General features: G+C 57.7%; 6 protein-coding genes across 6 annotated transcripts in view; 2 read left to right on the top strand and 4 right to left on the bottom strand.

Annotated features, from left to right (window-relative positions):
• Positions 1 to 440: 440 nt before the first annotated feature.
• On the top strand, positions 441 to 1,526 carry TRAVEDRAFT_71120 (uncharacterized protein; the record flags this gene model as incomplete). Its single annotated transcript, XM_008038819.1, has 2 exons — positions 441 to 604; positions 669 to 1,526. 2 exons carry the CDS (start codon positions 441 to 443, stop codon positions 1,471 to 1,473), a joined length of 969 nt encoding a protein of 322 aa, XP_008037010.1. The 3' UTR covers positions 1,474 to 1,526.
• A 419-nt stretch (positions 1,527 to 1,945) lies between these two features.
• Positions 1,946 to 2,554, bottom strand: TRAVEDRAFT_46100 (uncharacterized protein; the record flags this gene model as incomplete). The annotated part of the gene is made up of 1 exon (XM_008038168.1): positions 1,946 to 2,554. One exon carries the CDS (start codon positions 2,552 to 2,554, stop codon positions 1,946 to 1,948), a length of 609 nt encoding a protein of 202 aa, XP_008036359.1.
• Positions 2,555 to 3,737: 1,183 nt separating this feature from the next.
• TRAVEDRAFT_64190 (uncharacterized protein) lies at positions 3,738 to 5,720 on the bottom strand (the record flags this gene model as incomplete). Its single annotated transcript, XM_008038818.1, has 2 exons — positions 3,738 to 3,881; positions 3,938 to 5,720. The coding sequence occupies one exon, from the start codon at positions 5,718 to 5,720 to the stop codon at positions 3,945 to 3,947; it is 1,776 nt and encodes a 591-aa protein (XP_008037009.1). The 3' UTR covers positions 3,738 to 3,881; positions 3,938 to 3,944.
• Positions 5,721 to 7,150: 1,430 nt separating this feature from the next.
• Positions 7,151 to 11,587, bottom strand: TRAVEDRAFT_71118 (sterol regulatory element binding protein cleavage-activating protein; the record flags this gene model as incomplete). The annotated part of the gene is made up of 6 exons (XM_008038817.1): positions 7,151 to 9,794; positions 9,843 to 10,004; positions 10,059 to 10,310; positions 10,363 to 10,644; positions 10,697 to 11,459; positions 11,514 to 11,587. 6 exons carry the CDS (start codon positions 11,585 to 11,587, stop codon positions 7,461 to 7,463), a joined length of 3,867 nt encoding a protein of 1,288 aa, XP_008037008.1. The 3' UTR covers positions 7,151 to 7,460.
• Positions 11,588 to 12,208: 621 nt separating this feature from the next.
• On the top strand, positions 12,209 to 13,395 carry TRAVEDRAFT_165929 (single hybrid motif-containing protein). The gene is made up of 5 exons (XM_008038816.1): positions 12,209 to 12,259; positions 12,321 to 12,463; positions 12,518 to 12,580; positions 12,637 to 13,162; positions 13,223 to 13,395. Exons 2-5 carry the CDS (start codon positions 12,323 to 12,325, stop codon positions 13,354 to 13,356), a joined length of 864 nt encoding a protein of 287 aa, XP_008037007.1. The 5' UTR covers positions 12,209 to 12,259; positions 12,321 to 12,322; the 3' UTR covers positions 13,357 to 13,395.
• A 361-nt stretch (positions 13,396 to 13,756) lies between these two features.
• TRAVEDRAFT_165927 (Rad1-domain-containing protein) overlaps positions 13,757 to 16,652 on the bottom strand; it is a 3,790-nt gene continuing 894 nt past the window's right edge. Inside the window, exons 4-9 of the mRNA XM_008038815.1 lie at positions 14,622 to 15,009; positions 14,475 to 14,567; positions 14,399 to 14,420; positions 14,131 to 14,351; positions 13,916 to 14,075; positions 13,757 to 13,865 (exon numbers count right to left, since the gene is read on the bottom strand). Coding sequence (XP_008037006.1) covers positions 13,842 to 13,865; positions 13,916 to 14,075; positions 14,131 to 14,351; positions 14,399 to 14,420; positions 14,475 to 14,567; positions 14,622 to 15,009 — 908 coding nt within the window. The 3' untranslated portion in view covers positions 13,757 to 13,841. The remainder of the gene's footprint in view (positions 13,866 to 13,915; positions 14,076 to 14,130; positions 14,352 to 14,398; positions 14,421 to 14,474; positions 14,568 to 14,621; positions 15,010 to 16,652) is intronic.

Genomic DNA, 16,652 nt, shown 5'->3' with positions numbered 1-16,652 from the left:
GGAGAGCCGCGTGGGCGCTAATAAGCTCTTGGAATGCATAATGTGCTTGGAGTGAAGCATGTATTGTTTCCGACACGAGTGCAAAGGGACGTGGTCAGGCTGTGGCCCAGTGTGTCCTCGGACGGGCTAAGCGATACTGGTGGTAGATGATAGAGGAGGAAAAGGGATGGATCGCAGAGCGATGCACGGAATTTCGCACGTGGCAGAGCGTGCGGTTTAGACGCCCGTGAAGAATCAGATGGGCGTCGGCCTGACTTCGAGGCACCTTCGAGGAGCAGTCCACCTCCCAAGCTTTACCTCCCTCTCAAAGACTTCCGACATAGCTCCTTAGATAATAGTGAGGGGACGTGACCGGCCGCCGGTCATCGTATCTCTTTGCCTGATTGCCGACTCGCTGCACCTTGAGCTTAACAGAAGCTGCGGTCCAGGAATCTTTCGCCATGGACATCCAATCACTAGGATTAAAGGTGCCCACAGACCTAAGACGCTGCAGCTGGTGTGGGGAGGCGGAGAAGCCATCGCAGAAGCTGAAGAAATGTGCCGCCTGCGAGTACGTCATGTACTGCAGCAAACAATGCCAGAAGTCAGCCTGGTCAGACCACAGGTACGTCCGAGCTCTCGCCTGATTATGCTACTGCGCAAGTACTTGTCTCACAGGCTACTTCTAGGGGATCGTGTCAGTACATGTCACAGGGCGCGAAAAATATGGATCCCAAGTCCGAAGCAGAACTACACCCTTTCGGCTTCGCCAATTTTGTCGCCTTTTCTCGGGCAATCAACGACTGGATGGAGGCGCACATGTGGGCCCTTCAGACGAGCGCTCAGGTGTATATCCTCATGCTCGGCGGCGTCAAATTCCTCAAGATCCCTCCCATCTACATGACGCACTTCGACGTAGTCTGCCATACCACCCCAGGCCTGACGCCCGCCGAGCGCAACCCGGCACTCGCGTTCTCGGTCCGGACGCAAGACGTCATAAACATCGCCGAGTGGATCGCCTTCGACCCAGCCAACGCGGACTACTGGCGTGGTACCGACCCCGAGCGCGAGCAGCTTGCCCAGTTGATGGAGCAGCGCATTGGCAGCGCGTTCGCATGCGTCATGTGCGCCCTCTTCAAGTGCGAACGCATCACGATGGCAAACACGCTGAACTTCCCGATCCTGCACGTACGGAAACGGCTGCCGCTAGACAAAGCGTCGATGGACATCTTGGAGGATGTCCTGGTGCTCTGCCGCGGGACAATCAACAGCGGCTTCCCGCTCCGCTCTCTGGAGGGTGGGGACTCGGCGATTCCCCTCCCGGGGCGGTTCGCGCGGAAAGCGGGGAGGTGGACCTGGGAGCCGCTCTTCGCGGACTGGGACGAGTACTCGCCGACGAGCAAAGAGTATGAAGGCCTGCACGTCGCCCTCGGCGGGGACCGGAAGACTCAGCTCTCCCCGAAGCAGCTACTGAGCGCCCTTCTCGCGTTATGATAATTCCACCACAGTACTTACAAGCTACAGCCCGTACAGTCTTTCCACATTCCCGGTCCACTGTCTATTGTCTTATATCAGAATTTGTACATAGACGTCTGCGTGTTCGCATACGTGGAGAATCTGTAACTCGAACTCCGGTGCCCAGGTGGCGAAGACGACCAAGGAACGCGTCGGATAGTCCGTCCACCTGCACGAACTCCACCCTCCTGAGCGCAAGGCCTACCTCCGCACGCTCGCGCAGCAGCTGCGTGATGAGTGCCTCTTCCTCGTCGGAGAGCGTAACGCCAACAAGCTCGAGGGCCTCCAGCTTCGGACACGGCCAGCCTGCGCCAGGAGCGTCGTTGCAGCGCGCCGCCGACGCGTCGTTCACTGCGAGAGCGCCGAGGCCCCGAAAAAGGCCCGCTAGGGCCCTCGGGGGGATCTCGAGACGGAGAACGCGCAGATGCACGAGTGCATCGAAGACGGGGATCTAGTCCACTGCCTTGTCCTCCTTCAGCGCCATGTGCTCCCACCCACGGAGGATGAGGACGTTGACGGACCGAGGGATTACGGCGCAGATGACACACTCCGTGCGTCCTCGTGGTGGTAGCCTGAGCGCGTATAAAATAGACACAGTCATGAGGGGGTCCACGGTTTCGAGATCTGCCGATGGGAATATGTAGAAAGTGACGTCCTGGGAGTCAGGGTGCTCGAATTGAACGTCGGCCATGTGGAATTCCCTCCAATCCGCCAGACGATTGGGGTGCGTAGTTAGATCCTGCCATGGCAGTTCTGTGTTCAAACTGATGTCGTAGCGAGTTGCTGCAGGGAGGATGAGATGAGATAGAAGTTGTGTGAGATATGCGTAAGGGAGATCACGAAGGGTGATACGTAACAGCAAAGGAAGGGCGACTGCACACGCTGCGAAGGACTCGGAGGCACTGCCAATAGCTAGAGACCCGAGCACCAAGCGCTCCAGGTGAGGGCACTGTCGCAAGATCTTCAGGAGTTCTTCTTCGCTCAACCCACGCATCAAGCTGTCTAGCTCGAGAGCGGAGAGGTTGCTGTAAATGGGACTGTTCCAGGGAGGGTAGAACATGTTTGAAAGCAGTGATCGAAGGGGGGGAGTATGATTAGTTTGCATGAAGATTGCCCGCCCTCAATTCTCCATGAATTCGGCGGCTGCGGCATAGTCTTGCCGGTTCATGGTTTGTCCAGTTACGTGGAGAGTAACCAAGTAGGGGACGGGATTGTTGTCGAGGCATGTCATGAGTCCTATCACGGAGACCGTGTCGTAGACTTCGACGATGAGCGACCGAAGTCGATGTGTTAGCCCACCCAGCATCGGTAACAACGCCTCGAGGAGCCGCCCTTCACGGATGACGAAAGACACAAGGGAAGCACCTTTCGCACGCCCGACGAAAGTGGTTGCCTTGTCAAGGGTGGTGACAGTGATCGTTGTCCAAAGCGAGGTATAGTCCAACGCGACATCGCGCCACCGGCCGCATACGTGGGTTGCGCGCACGAGGTCGCATTCCTCGGAAGTGATTGTTGTCCAAAAGAAAACCCGTTCGAGAACATCAGAAGGAAGGCGGTGAATAGGTAACCTGGCGTTGCGCGGACCCTGGTGCTGCAATTCCTCGATGGCAGGTCAAGGTTTTGGAGACACTGCAACCCGCTGCAACCCGCCTGTCTGAACAGAGACTGAAGGATTCATGCGAGCTTTAGTAGTTCGAGAGTATCCGGGATATTTGTTGGCAGTGCCTTGAGGAGTGTATCGCTAACGATGTTGGAGCTCGTGGCTACTCGTAAGTATCAGAACTCTTCAATGATGTCGAACGCGTTGAAGCGACGTACCGACGTCGTTTACGTGCAACGCTTGATGTAGACAAAAGAACCGTCCGGTATTCAGCTTTTGAAGCTCAGGGCCTCGCTGACGAAAGTAGTGAGAAAGGCGAGCATAGTAGGACAGTGAGCGAAATAGACGGCGTACAACTTATCGCCCAGGTCACCGGTGACGACAATCAGTTGTGAAAGCCACTGGTATCAACCAGTACTTGATTTCAGATGCGTATTGCAGCCCAGTTTGAAGACGACCTAAAGCAACACCGTGGCGAGTACGGTACGGTGACAGTGGGTTCGTCGCCGCCGGTGGGAGTGAGCTCGAGTGGCGGGAGTGAGCGCTCCGTCCGGCGCAATTGACACGTGGGCAATGCGCCTCAGGCTCCCGATTCGGATGTCTCCTCCTTGCTCCTCTTTGTAACCCCATTGGAGGTAACCTTGACACGACTTGAATTAGCTCTGGACGCCACGGTAAATACACACGTCCATGCTGTGTATATCTTCATATCAAGCAACTAGCACACTACTCTCACATTCCAGGGACGTTCAAGAACGCATCACAACCTCTCCGAACGGGGAGCCACCTGTAAATCAAAATGTCACCATTTTCTCCCCTCGGTGCAGAACTTAGAGTACATACCGATTTGCTAGAATTCACCCGTAAATGTCTTCGTGTCTGCATACCACTCCGGGGGAGAATCCATGACTTGGACCGCGACGCCCAATTCCTGGAGGTTTTGAAGGAATGTGCCGGATGGCCCGTCCACCCGCGCGAGCTTCACCGTGCTGAGGGCAATACCGGCACCTGCACGAAGGCGCAGCCACTCGATGACAAGTGTCTCCACCTCCGCCGAGAGCATCACGCCAACGAGCTCGAAGGTCTCCAGCTCCGGACACGGCCAGCCCGTGCCGGGAGAGTCGCCGTAGCGCTCCAAGTCGTCGTTCACCGCAAGAGGGCCGAGGCCCCTCAGCATGCCGGCGAGCTCTTGAGCGCCTCCGACGTGCATGAGATGGAGAATGCGGAGGTACACGAGCGACTGGAAGACGGGGATCCAATCGAGTTCCTCCTCCAGAACCCCCTGCTCCCACCCACGGAGCCTGAGGACGTCGACGGAGCCTGGAATGCCGACATGAATCGCACGAACGGTGCCGCGTAGCCCGAGCATACTGGGCATGTAAAGGGTCATGAGGAGACCTGCGGGGCCACTGCGCGTCGCCGACTTGAAGAAATACGAAAGTATGTCGCCACGGTGTGGGTGTCCGATGAGAACCTCGGCCATGCGGAAATCCTTCGAGTCTGCCAGGCGGGTAGTTTGCTCCAGGGGACCGGTGGGCTGCCTCAAGACATCGTCGGCGGACCCGAAGATCTCGTGATGAGTGGTCGCAGGGAGGACGAGGTGAGTGAGGAGCTTCGCGACTTGCGTGTGCGGAAGGCTGCGAAGCGTGATTTTGGACAGCGAAGGTAGCTTGACAGTCCATGTTGGATCATCGGATATGGCGAAAGGAGCGGTGAGTCGCAGCTCGATGTTAAGACGCTCCAGCGTGGGACACCGTCGCAGGATAGTCAGGAGCATCATCTCGCTGATCGGAACGGCCGCATGTATGCACCCGATCTCAAGGACAGAGAGATTCGAGTAGATCGTCCAGCCCCACGGGATAACGATAGGATGTAGACGAAGATGTCGAAGCTTCGGAGTCGCGGGTACCGCATCCGCTGACAGCCAGCCTTGGCTGAGCCGCAATGTCGCCGCGCCTTGTGCGTTGAATCTGAGGGCCGCTTCACCTTCGTGTGCTTCTGCGAACGCTCCCACCACATGGAAAGTCTCCAGATGGGGGGCGACACAGAGAGCGAGGCCCTTCACGATCGGAATGATTGACGTCGAGTCCTGGACCTCGATGACGAGCGACAGAAGCCGTGGGATGAGATGCCGCAGCGTTGGTGCAAATGGGGGTACGAGCGCGCTCTCACGAATTACAATGGCGATGAGATTGTCTTTCGCACGTCGGAGGAAAGTAGTCGCCTTGTGGATAGTAGTGACAGATAGGGTCGACCAAAGCCAAGAGTAGTCCAGTGCGACCTCGCGCCACCACTTGCAGACATGGGTGGCATTGACCAGGTCGTGCTCGTTGGGCGAGGTGGATACGGAATAGGAGAACACGCGGACGAGGACCTCGGAAGGGAGGCGGTTGACAAGGGCTTTAGTGTTACGGAGGTACCGCAAGTGGATAGCGACGTCCTGGATCGCTTGCACTGATCCTTGGAGTAGCGCCAAGTGCTCGTCTACGGTTGAGCGGAGAGCCTCAGCGGGGATGGAGGACGGGTCGAGGCGCCGCAGGTCCCGCAACACGATCGTTCGACCGGTACCGGTGGAAGGCGATGAGTCGGTAGCGGAGAACTCGATGGAATCCGGAAGATCTGCCATGGTCCTAGAAGTGACATATTCAGCGTAATTTTTCATCGAATGAAAGAACGGAACCAACGAGTAAGCAGACCGAAATTGTGTGTTGGTGGCTTGTGGATAGTGGGGTGGTAGTGAAGTTGAGAAGAGCCCAGGGGGCAACCAGACGAGCTTTTCGCTACTCCAACCTCGAAAAGTGAAAGCTAAGACCCCGGAAACCAGTTTGATACTACTACTATCTTAGCCGAGATAAGATAGCGATCGCCTACACTACTCCTCCCATCCTTGATGCTCTTGTAGTCTCCTCACCAGCCGCTATGGGGATATGTCCAAGATGGGAGGGGACTGAAAGCATGGAGAGGACTCTAAATGACATATCGGCTCTCTCTTTCGGCACAGCGGTCACGGCAACCCCACTTGGACGTGCCCGCGAGCAGGCGCGACCATGTAGCGCGAGCAGCTGTACATGTGCTGCCTGGTCCTGCAGGCAAATTTGGTCGCGCGAAGCGTATTCTCGCCGTTGTTCGAAGCTTGCGTGTCGTGAATTTGTTCGCAAGCTGTCTGTGAGCAGATCGCGAGGGCCCTATATTCGAAATAATGCCGCGCTTTATGAGAGCGGGCATCGAAGAGCTATACCCTGCGTGAGACAGACCGACCATGCGCCTGTTTAATAATTCGTCACTGGGGTGGCAGTAGTTGCGATCATCGAGCCAAAGCCTTTCCCAAATGAAGTGAATACGTGCTCGTAGTTGAACGTGATCTGCAGCCGCCGACTGGGTGGTGGAGGGTGCTCGTAGTCCGACTGCTCAGAGCACAGTACCTGTCTGCGCGACCTGGTAAGACTCGCGCGATCATGCATTCTGAGTTCGCGTTTCCGAATTCGTGCAGGCGGATTTAGACGCCCTTTTGGCGCCAAGGCCTATGGTCAAAATTCCACGAACCGGGCAGCCTGAACTCGGTTTTGACGAACAAAAACCACACCATCCAACATGTACGATCTAATGGAAGCTACTATGGCGCTTTTCACAACAACGAAGGGAAATTGCAGTCGCAATTGAAAATATTCCTTGCGAGTGCTGAAAAAGTGAAAAGTATACCCCCGGACACCGGTTTCACACTACTACTAACTGGGTTGGAGTCGGCGCTCGCTCGTCTGGTTGCCCCCTGGAAGAGCCCTAACTTTCAACGGTGGCGCTGCGCCGCTTCCACTAACCCGGCCCCTAGCACGCACGAGATGAGTACGTACGTTTACCAATTACTCCACGTGCTTTTTAGTGCGGACTGCGAGCTGCGATGGTACTGGCTATTGCCATACTTATCGTCTCGTTGCTGAGAACGTATAGCCGATATTTCTCGGGTAACATGGCCTGGAATACCTGAACACCACAGGAATCACGAAGGTAGTACCCGATCTTCAAGCTAGTCTTTTCTTCCTCCGAACCATATGTAAGGCGAGCTGTATGTTTCTGCGACCCTGGGACAATGAACCGAAGAAATAAGTGACGATTTGGACTCGTTACGGCGTGAGGCCAGTAATCAAGGTGTGCGAAGCAAACCTACATAATGCGAGTGCAGAACCTATGGCCAATACTCGAGTACACTATACAAAAGGAACTCCATAGCCGGACGACAGCATGAGTACATAGGATAGCGGAGACTGTGATTCTAGGCTAACGCGCCGTGGTGAATTATACAAGAGCAGAGTAAGATACAGATTTACAACATCGACGCCAGATACCTGCCCAGCCCGAAGAGGCCGTGCAATCACTCGACCTTCGCACTCCCGTGCCTGCTCTCCTTCGGCGGCTTGGACGGTCGCACCGGCTTGCCAGCCTGGCAGTGAAACCTGAAGAGCCCGACGGTATTCCCGAACCCGGCCACGCAGAAGCCAGGCGTGCTCAGGAACGGCGCCACCCGCGTGAAGTGCAGGCGGGGGACCACACCCTTGCGCCGCGGCATGCCCGCAGGCGCAGCGCCTCCGCGCGAACCGCGCCCCTCCTCGGACACCCTTCGTCGGGTAGACGGCGTGTCGTGACTGAGCGCAATGAGCGGCGACGCTTGCAGGCGGCCTTCCGCGGGGTCGAACGTCCACAGCTCCCACCGCTCCAGCGACGCGGGGCTCAGCCCGCTTGCGTGCTCCTGCAAGAGCTGCGTCTTCGGGTCGTGATTGGTGCGCTTCGGCAATGGGGGCCGCGGACGCCGTCGGATGCCGACGATCTTGTCATACCCAACGTCCCAGCTGCCCCGCTCGACAGTCGCGTCTGCGACGCGCACGACGACGAGGCTCTGCCAGATCGACGGTTGCGGATGCGACGCGAGGAAGCTCGACGCGGGCGTGACGTCCTGCGGGCCAATCGGCGCATCGTACTCGTAGTAGTCGGCGTTGTTAAGGAAGAACGTCTCCGAGGTCCGGCGTAGGCCGTCCTTCTCCGACGCTCGCCGCGAATGTACGCCGTGGCCGGAAACTGGGAAGTCGCTGGGCGGCGTTGTGGACACCGACGGCATTCGCGATCGCACCCGAGGGGTGTTCGTACCGGACCCGACGGATGCGCTGCTCCCGCTTCTCGAGCGTAGCGTGAGCAAACTAGAGCGCGGGGCCTGTTGCGGGAGGTTGCGCGGACATGAGCACCGCCGCGTCGGCAGAGTCAGGTAGGCGCGGTAGAACTGGACGATATGCCCGACGGAGAACGTGATAGAAAAATTCTCCATTGGGAGCTCGCCGCAGGTCGTGCACGTTGCAGTATTGACGGGGGAGATCTTCAGGCTGTTGATGTTCCCGAACGGGCCCTCGAGGATGAACAGGCACTCGCGCGTGTCCAGGTCCCATAGTGAGATTGCACCCGCTTGCGTGGCCGCGCCCACGATGATCCTCTTCGCGCCATCGAGCTCGACACTGCATATATGCGCCCTGGACACGAGATCTGCAGGGTTGCCGGCGGAGATAGCGCAGTCGCCCGCGAACACAGGGTTCGCGCGCTCGACGTTGCACAGCTCGAGCACCCCATCGTCGAGGCAAAATCCGACGAGCAAGCGGCCGTCCGCTTGAATCGGGAGGAGCATAGACTTCACGACGGAGGCGGCGCGCGAAGGGGTAACGTAGTGGGGGTTGGTGGCGGACAGAATATCCCACTCGACGACCGCGCCGTTCTCGTATGCCGCGTACAAATGGCACGAAAGCTCTGTCGCGTCCACAGCACGCCTGGACGCAGTGTTGGCCGCGAACTTCAGAGACCCCGTGAAGTAGATGGCGGTGGTGCCAGATGTGAGATGATCGAGATGGAAAAGCGGGAGGGGCTTGATCTGGTCCTTCCCGATGAGGAACACTGCGATCGCCCCAGAGCCAGTTCCGACAGCACAGATGTCCCCGGTATCGTTCACGGCGATCGCAGTGAGTGTCGTCGATGCAGAGGGTGTGCTGCTGGCTCCGAGCAGGAAGTTTGAGGTGTCAACGGCAACGTGTGATTGGGTGTCTGTTCGCCAGATGACGAACTCGTTCTGCAAACCCACCGTCGCGATAACCTTCCCGTCCCGGCTGGTGGCAATGAGATCTACGTCCGTTGCGAAGGCCCGCGGCAAGGTGTTGAAGGATATCGAGTCTTCTACCGATGACGTTTCTTCTGCCGGAGGGGACTCGGGCTCGGCGGCGTGGCGCTGGGCTTCGAGGAGTTCAGCGTCCTTCAGCAAGTACAGTAAAATGCCGTAGAGGACCACAGTGGTCACCGTGATAGGCATTACGAAGAACTTTAGCAGCCACACCACCGGCCGCACAGTCCGAGTCCATAGGCGTGATACACGCGAGAAGCGTGGGCGAGTATGTTTATCAGTGTCAGTCGTGAGATCGTCTAGGAGTTGGTTGTGCTCGCTCTGACCCAAGACGAGGATCGTAGGTGACTCCAAGCGGATGTGAATCAAGGGGTCGCCGGACGGGTTGAGAGTCTGCCAAACACGTTGTGCGGGAGACACGTCATCTGGTGCAGCATTGTGGGTCTTGGATAGTTGCGAGAGCGGGTTGCGTGTAGCATGCGGCTTCGTGGGCTGTTTGCTCCCGACCGCTTGCGGAGAGGTCGCATAATAGAGTGTAGCCGTGATAGCCAGCAACTACAGGAGCGTTACGAAGACACGCATACGGGACGAATTGGGACATACCAGCAATAAACTAATGTTCTTTGCAGGTCTGCCTCGAATCAGGCCCTGCAGAGTGGCCCAAAGCGAGCCAGCCTTGGACTTCGAAGGCTGGGCGGTAGCCTTCCGAGGGTCTGTGATAACCGTTGGGGTCAAGCTGGCGTTCTGACGTAAAAGCTCGTCAAGCTGCGCGATAAAGGGTCAGCTGCAGTCCAGCAGAAGACACAGAATAAACCTTGCCTCCAAGCGCTGGATGTCAATAGACACAACGGTCACAAAGAACGTGTGGACCAGGAACCAGTGCGCCACGAGGACGACGATCGAGAACGCGCAGAACTGTCGGATCGCGCCCGTCGACAGCCCAGCGATGACACCGAGGACTGCATTGTAAGACACCACCTTGAGCGTGTTGGACGTCCCGGCGTGACTCAAACCCTGGGCGATGCGTTCCTTCACAGGCAGAGAGATGGAAGTTCTGACTACCGCATCGACCTACGACAGCCATCAGAAAGTCAGCTTTTCGGGGAGGATTGACGTCACGTACGATACTGCACATGTTCTCGACCCCGATAAACAGGACGATGATGGGGAAGACTTCCCAAGGCACCATCGTGACCCGGAAACCGACCAGGGCACAAACGCTAACGCTCGTGATCGTGCTGACCACGATCTCGACAATGCCGGTGAATGCGAGACCCAGGCGAGAGTGTACCATGTTCAGCCGTCGGAACAAGCGAAAGCAGTAGATGGCGAACGCAGAGTACGCCAAATAGGGGAAGAAGGAGAGGACCGAGAAGCGGCTGCGAAGAGACACATTCTTCTGGTACTGCCGGGATGGTATAAACGCGCCGTCATAGTATTGCAAATATGGAACTTACCTCCAGCGCTATGAGGTGAGGCTCCTGTGCGAGTACGACCAATTCTCCAGCAGAGCCGCCGGCGTCCTCGAGCGCGTGCAACCACTGAAAGCGCCGCTCCTTTCCGAAGCAGTCTGTCTCCGGGAAGAAGTATGTCAGCACGAGGAAAGTTGCGGCGTCAAAGTGGTTCGATGTCGGGTCACGCAGCTCCCGTCCGGCCAGGACCATCTCCGGCGTGATCGGCACCCCAGACACAGACACGTTCGGCGATAGATTGAGCGTATCCAAGATGTTATCGTCGGCCAGCAGAGCCCGTTCGTCCCAATCCCAGAACGCAGAGGGGCTGAGGGAGAAGCAGGAACCTTGTCGGGTACGCAGGCAGGGGATGCCACGCGCCGTCATAGCTTCGGCAATGCGGCGTTCGAGTTGCAGCGTGGCGAGAAGCGTGTTCTTGTCGAGTGCTCCAAACACGTCTTCGGGGGAGACGGCGCCGACCAGTACACGTTCCTCGCGCAATATGCCTTCCATGCCACATCGCGCCCGAGCAACTGAGTCACCTCTCACGCGAAGAGCAGAGTCTCCTTCCCATAGATGCTGCAAATCACGTTGCGCGAAGTAGCTTGAGATGTCGTCTGGAGTCAGGAAGGAATCGAGGACGCGGAGGGTGAAGCCGGAGAAGTACTGGGTCTGAGACGAGTAGTAGATGGCGATGGCGGGGAAGAGGAGGGAGGTGATCACAACGGAAGAGACCAAGATAAGTCGAATTTGGTGGGTTGCGCAGTGACTGAGTGAAGCAGAGGTGAGACGAGGACGCGCAAGAGCAATATGGCATACGCACATGCCGAAGCGGTAGAAGAACCGGGTCCCCAGTAACCGCGCACGCTGCAGTACCGAGCCCCCGAGGGCGTACATCGAGAGGTACGACGTTTGGAAAGGCTGTCCCCCGTTTTCCGCTTGATAAGTGTGTCGTATCTGAAATCCGCCGAAGTAGATGAAACCTAGGAGAAGACGTCGGGGCTCAGCAAGACCACAAGACAATTGGGCGATGATCTCTATACGGCTAGCGTAGAACTCACCGTGTGTGCGACCCCTCTCGAAAGCTCAAACAAGAAAGACTGGCGCGGACAAGAGACGGTGGCGAGCAAGTTGCATAGACGCAAGATGGAGGTAGACCTGAAAGCCTCCGCCTGCGCGCTCTGAGCCCGTTTGGTCCGGAACAAGTAGGCGCCCTGACGAGAACGCCCGCACTCCATCACGCTCGCTCCGCTCTCATGTAGGCGAAATTTCTTGATGTGTATCTGGGAGGTCGTACAGACATGCATATCGAGTCTCGTATATTTAATTCTCTCTATTTGCGTGAAGGTGCCTTTATACGTGGTCCGAATGCGTAAGCCCAGGAACGCCGACGCCGAGAGAAAGGCGCCCGCGAATAACCGCGGTGGCGTGCCGGCATCCGCCGCATGCTATAGACGCCCAATAATACAGCGTCACCTCCGAGTTCGCGCGAGACACCGTACGACTCTAAAATGCACTCCCTCCACCACGTCTCCAAGGCCGCCCTCCGAGCGTCGTCGAGCAGGCGATGTAAGTGCTGCTTGCTCATGGATGTATGCGATTGTCTCTGTTTCTCACGTGAAGGGGCCAGGGATGCAAACGACCGCGGCGCGGAACGCGATCACCAAGTTCGCGATGCCGGCCATGTCGCCCACCATGACGGAGGGCGGCATCGCGTCTTGGAAGAAGAAGGAGGGAGATACGTTTGAGGCGGGTGACGTCCTGCTCGAGATTGTGCGTTCAGAACATTGGTTGGTGCGGAGAAGGGCTAACACTTTCGCTCTGTAGGAGACGGACAAGGCTACCATTGACGTCGAGGCGCAGGACGACGGTGTACTTGGGAAGATCATCGTGCGTATGACTGTGCGATGATATTGCTCGTAATACTCACCGACAGCACAACACAGGCGCAAGACGGGGAGAAGGGAATTCCCGTGGGCAAGACCATTGCCCTGCTTGCGGAGGAAGGAGATGACATCGCCAACCTCGAGGTCCCCGCGGAGGAGTCCGCATCTTCCACACCTCAGCCCCCGTCCAAGCCCTCCCCTTCGCCCCCCGCCTCCACGCCTTCGCCGCCCCCCTCGAAGGAGTCAGCGCCTGCGCCTCCCTCCGAGTTCCACGTCCCCAAGACTTCGCGCCCGCTCTTCCCTTCAGTTCTGCGGCTCATCCAGGAGCACCACATCTCTGGGGACGCCGTCGAGAAGATTACGGGCACAGGTGTTCGCGGAATGCTCACCAAGGGCGACGTCCTGACGCACCTTGGGCTCGCGTCTTCCCCGACGGGCACGTACCGCGAGACCCCCGCGCCCGACGTCAAGACGGACAAGAAGGTCGAGAAGAAGGAAGACGCTGCGCCGCTGGATGGCGCTTCTATCCGCAGACTGATCGTCGGGAGCATGCTCGACGCGTCGACGAAGGCGCGCGCCGCAGCAGGTCAGTTCTTTAATAACCATTCTTCGCGAACGGTCGCTCATCCAGAATTCGACTGTGCAGTGCCGAAGGTAGAGGCCGACTTCGACTCGGTCATTGCGGACTACTTGCCCCCGTCGAAGCCGAAACCCGTCACCCCCGTCCCGGCTTTGACTTCGACGCCCAAAAGTGTCTCCTTCATAGATGGGTTGATCTAATGTATATCAACGACCTGCTAATAGATTACTCTATGCCGCTTAACGCATCACAAGGTTGTTTCACAACGCTTTTTACAGAACATTGCCCTACCTTGCATCAAGTTCGTATGGGCTGCGCGGGGCGTCTCTCCCTCATATGACTCCGCGTTTGGCTCACCAGTGGCCTGCGTGCAAGGCATTGGCTACGTTCAGGGACTCGTTGCGCGTTGACACACACACCCATCCCCGTGCACAACTCTCGAACGCGACGCTTGGTGACAACCCGGCCACCTTCCCACTGGGCCAGAGTATGTCGACGCCACGCATGTGAACGCTGGCCTCGCCACATTCCAGATTGGTACTACTGACCTTGCGCGACAACATGCAATGCGAAACATCTCGATCAGCGTGATAGTATGCAGCAAGAAATACATTGGACAGCTACGGATACAGTATACGACCCCAAGTTACCAAGTAAAAATGTAAGAGGATGCGGCAGCTTGTGATTAGGAGTCTTCGAGGGGTAGACACTACGACTCCGTCAGCCAAGGGTCGCTAGAATACCACAATGCACACTCACCCAGAACTCAATGAATGCCTCGGAGCGACGCCCACCCGGCCTGCGCGGTGCCGGCATCATAAACTGCATACTAAGCAAGCCCTCCTCGTCAATTCGCAGCGACGTTTTTAGCGAGCTTTGAAGTGCGCGCAGCGCTCGCGATATGTGGGAATAGCGGTACCTACACGAGAAACATCAATTATGCGCGAACAGCACGGAAAAGGTCAGGGGCTCACGTAAAAGATATAGGTTGCGCGCATTCGCACGTCTCGAGTACCTCGCGGTCGTTTGGGTAGTCCATTTCCGTGCTCCCAAACTGACCCACCGCGCGTAATCGGAGGCAGGGCGGAGCAGAATTGCGGGCGGCACGTCCCGGTGGGGCAGGTGGATTTCCGATGATGGTGAGTTTGTCAGTGGTGGGGTCTAGTTCCGAGAGCGCGTCGCGAAGCCACGAGGACTACGCGCGGTGTCAGGATTTGAATGAGTGTCCAGTCCTGAACGTACCTTGAGGATGATTTTGAGCACCCTAACGCCTAACAATGAGCATCTAGTCTGCCTCGCGTCCTCGGCGGGTACTCACGTTGCATCAGAGTCGAAGGCTAGGTCAAGCCGCGGCTCAGGGTCCCAGGTCGTGATCTCGCAGGTCGCGGTAGGCCCACCAGACTCTTCCGCCCTGCCTCGGATCGCGTCAGTGGACACACCAATGACAGCAGCGCCCCGTACTCACACGAGCAACGTCAAAGGGTGTCCAGGCCCCGCGTACGACATGCGCATGCCTGTGCCTTTGCCAGGGGCAAACCACTGGTCGAGGCGCGCGTTTCCTCCCGCGTCCCCTGCGTCCGCCCTCCCCTTGCCCTTCCTATCCGCGCGACCGCCGCCGTCCGAGTCCTCCCCGTCCTCGCGTGTTTTCTTCTTCTTCTGTGAAGTGCTGGAGGCACCCGCCGTGCCGAACACGTTCAGGCAGTCCATAAGGGTGCCGAGAGGGATGTCGAACGCCGTTGTGGTCACTTCGTCGTCATCGTCGTCCTGGGACGGCTGTGAGGGCCGTGCGGCATCAGGGTTGTAGACGAACTCGTCGAAGACGTGGCTGAAGACAAAGGCAGTCGCTGCGGGACATAGGGTCAGCGTTACGTTGCGTGAGAGGCGCGCAGAACACGACGGATATAACGCGATCAGCAGGGACCCGTGGGGCGAGACCGGCGGACATTCATAAAGACTCTCATCACCGTGCGCCGCGCAATCGGCGCACAGCTCGCGCGCAGACGCACATGTTATCGTGAAGGGTTCTCCCACAAGCGCGAAGCACCGAAGACGCATTCATCCGCGCTTCGCCCGGTGAGAAACGTACGTTCGCGAACCCATCGGGCGCGTCCGAGCGAAGGTTTCCCTATGACGCCAACGCCCAGGCTGCGCGGCCCAGCCACGTCCCGCCAGAACCTCAGGGCCCCGTGGACGATGTAATACAACCCCGGAATAGCTTTGCACCTGATAGGGCCGGGAACACTTTACGTGTGAGTTTGCGGGGAAGAGATGAAGCAGATCAAGTCCAAAGGCGCATAATGAACGTGGACGGCCGTTTGCACCTGCATGTCACGCTCCAGTCTCCCACACGCTGTCAGACAGAGCTTTGGCCGACGAGTAGGCTCTCTGTAACCTCGCGCGTGTGACGATAGCGCTGCTGGGTCTGATGACTAGAGGCGTACCCCAAACGCGGACCAACAATCGCATAGCGCTGCACGAGTTCTTAGTATGTACAAAGAGGCTCTCGGGCCGTTCGAATGAATGTGCTTCACAGAACGGCCATTTAGCCGGCAGATCCATGACAGAAGGCTGCGATCCCAACCGTCGCGGGAAGTACAAACATCCAGGCAGGAGGTGCTCCATCGCAGGGCTCGTAACGAATAATTAGACCGCATTGTGAGGCAAATTCACAGTGCTGGCCTCCTATAGCGTTGGTGAGAGCCACGAGGACCGCCCAAGCGGCCTCAGCCGTTGGCTGGGTGCTGCTTGTTCGGGCCCGCATTGTCAAGCAATGCCTCGCACACGAGGGGATATAAACGGCCCATACGCTGTTTCTTCACGCGGCGGGTAATGGCGTAGGTTGACCGCAAGGAAATGAATGATTTTGTGAGCACCTGCGCTCAAACAAGCGGAGATCGAACCGAACAAGCTGACCATGTGCATTCAACACCTGGCCACTCACGCATATTTTACGTAGTGCGTCGATGGATGCATACACCTATCTGGAAACGAGTGACCAGTTGCCAGGTCAAACGATTCCAGCAGAAGCGTGAATGACAGGCCACACCTGCATGTGTGCACAGTTCGTGAATACACGTGCAGGCCTAGCCCGGTGACCTGAGTGGCCCACCGAAGCCGCGGGCGGCTTGGAAGAACTCTCAGAAGCAGAAAGGTCCGGTCCTTGGGCATAAACGTCCAGCGGAACATGTTACACAGACGTGTAGCGCAGGACAACATGTTCAAGAAACGAGATCTTCCCTCAGAAGCGATATTGCCGAGAAGATAGCGGCCGAATCTCGAAGCCTCGAGCATGTCTCCCGAAATGAAGCTCTCGCGCGCGGTGCCGCCACGTTGCGTATGCCAGAAGGAGCCATCTGTAGCAATCCGTCGAGGGCGAAGGGAAGGCTCACCAGTGAGACATCTGGCCTCTTCGACGGTTACTGTGAAGCCATCGGCGGTTATAGAGACGCTAGCACGCTGCGAGATCGAGAACGTCGAGGGGGAGATCAGCAACGCG

Source organism: Trametes versicolor, assembly GCF_000271585.1.
Source record: "Trametes versicolor FP-101664 SS1 unplaced genomic scaffold TRAVEscaffold_4, whole genome shotgun sequence".
Taxonomy (NCBI): Eukaryota; Fungi; Basidiomycota; class Agaricomycetes; order Polyporales; family Polyporaceae; genus Trametes; species Trametes versicolor.
The sequence above is the reverse complement of the archived record's forward strand: the minus strand, read 5'-3'. Positions and strand labels throughout refer to the sequence as shown.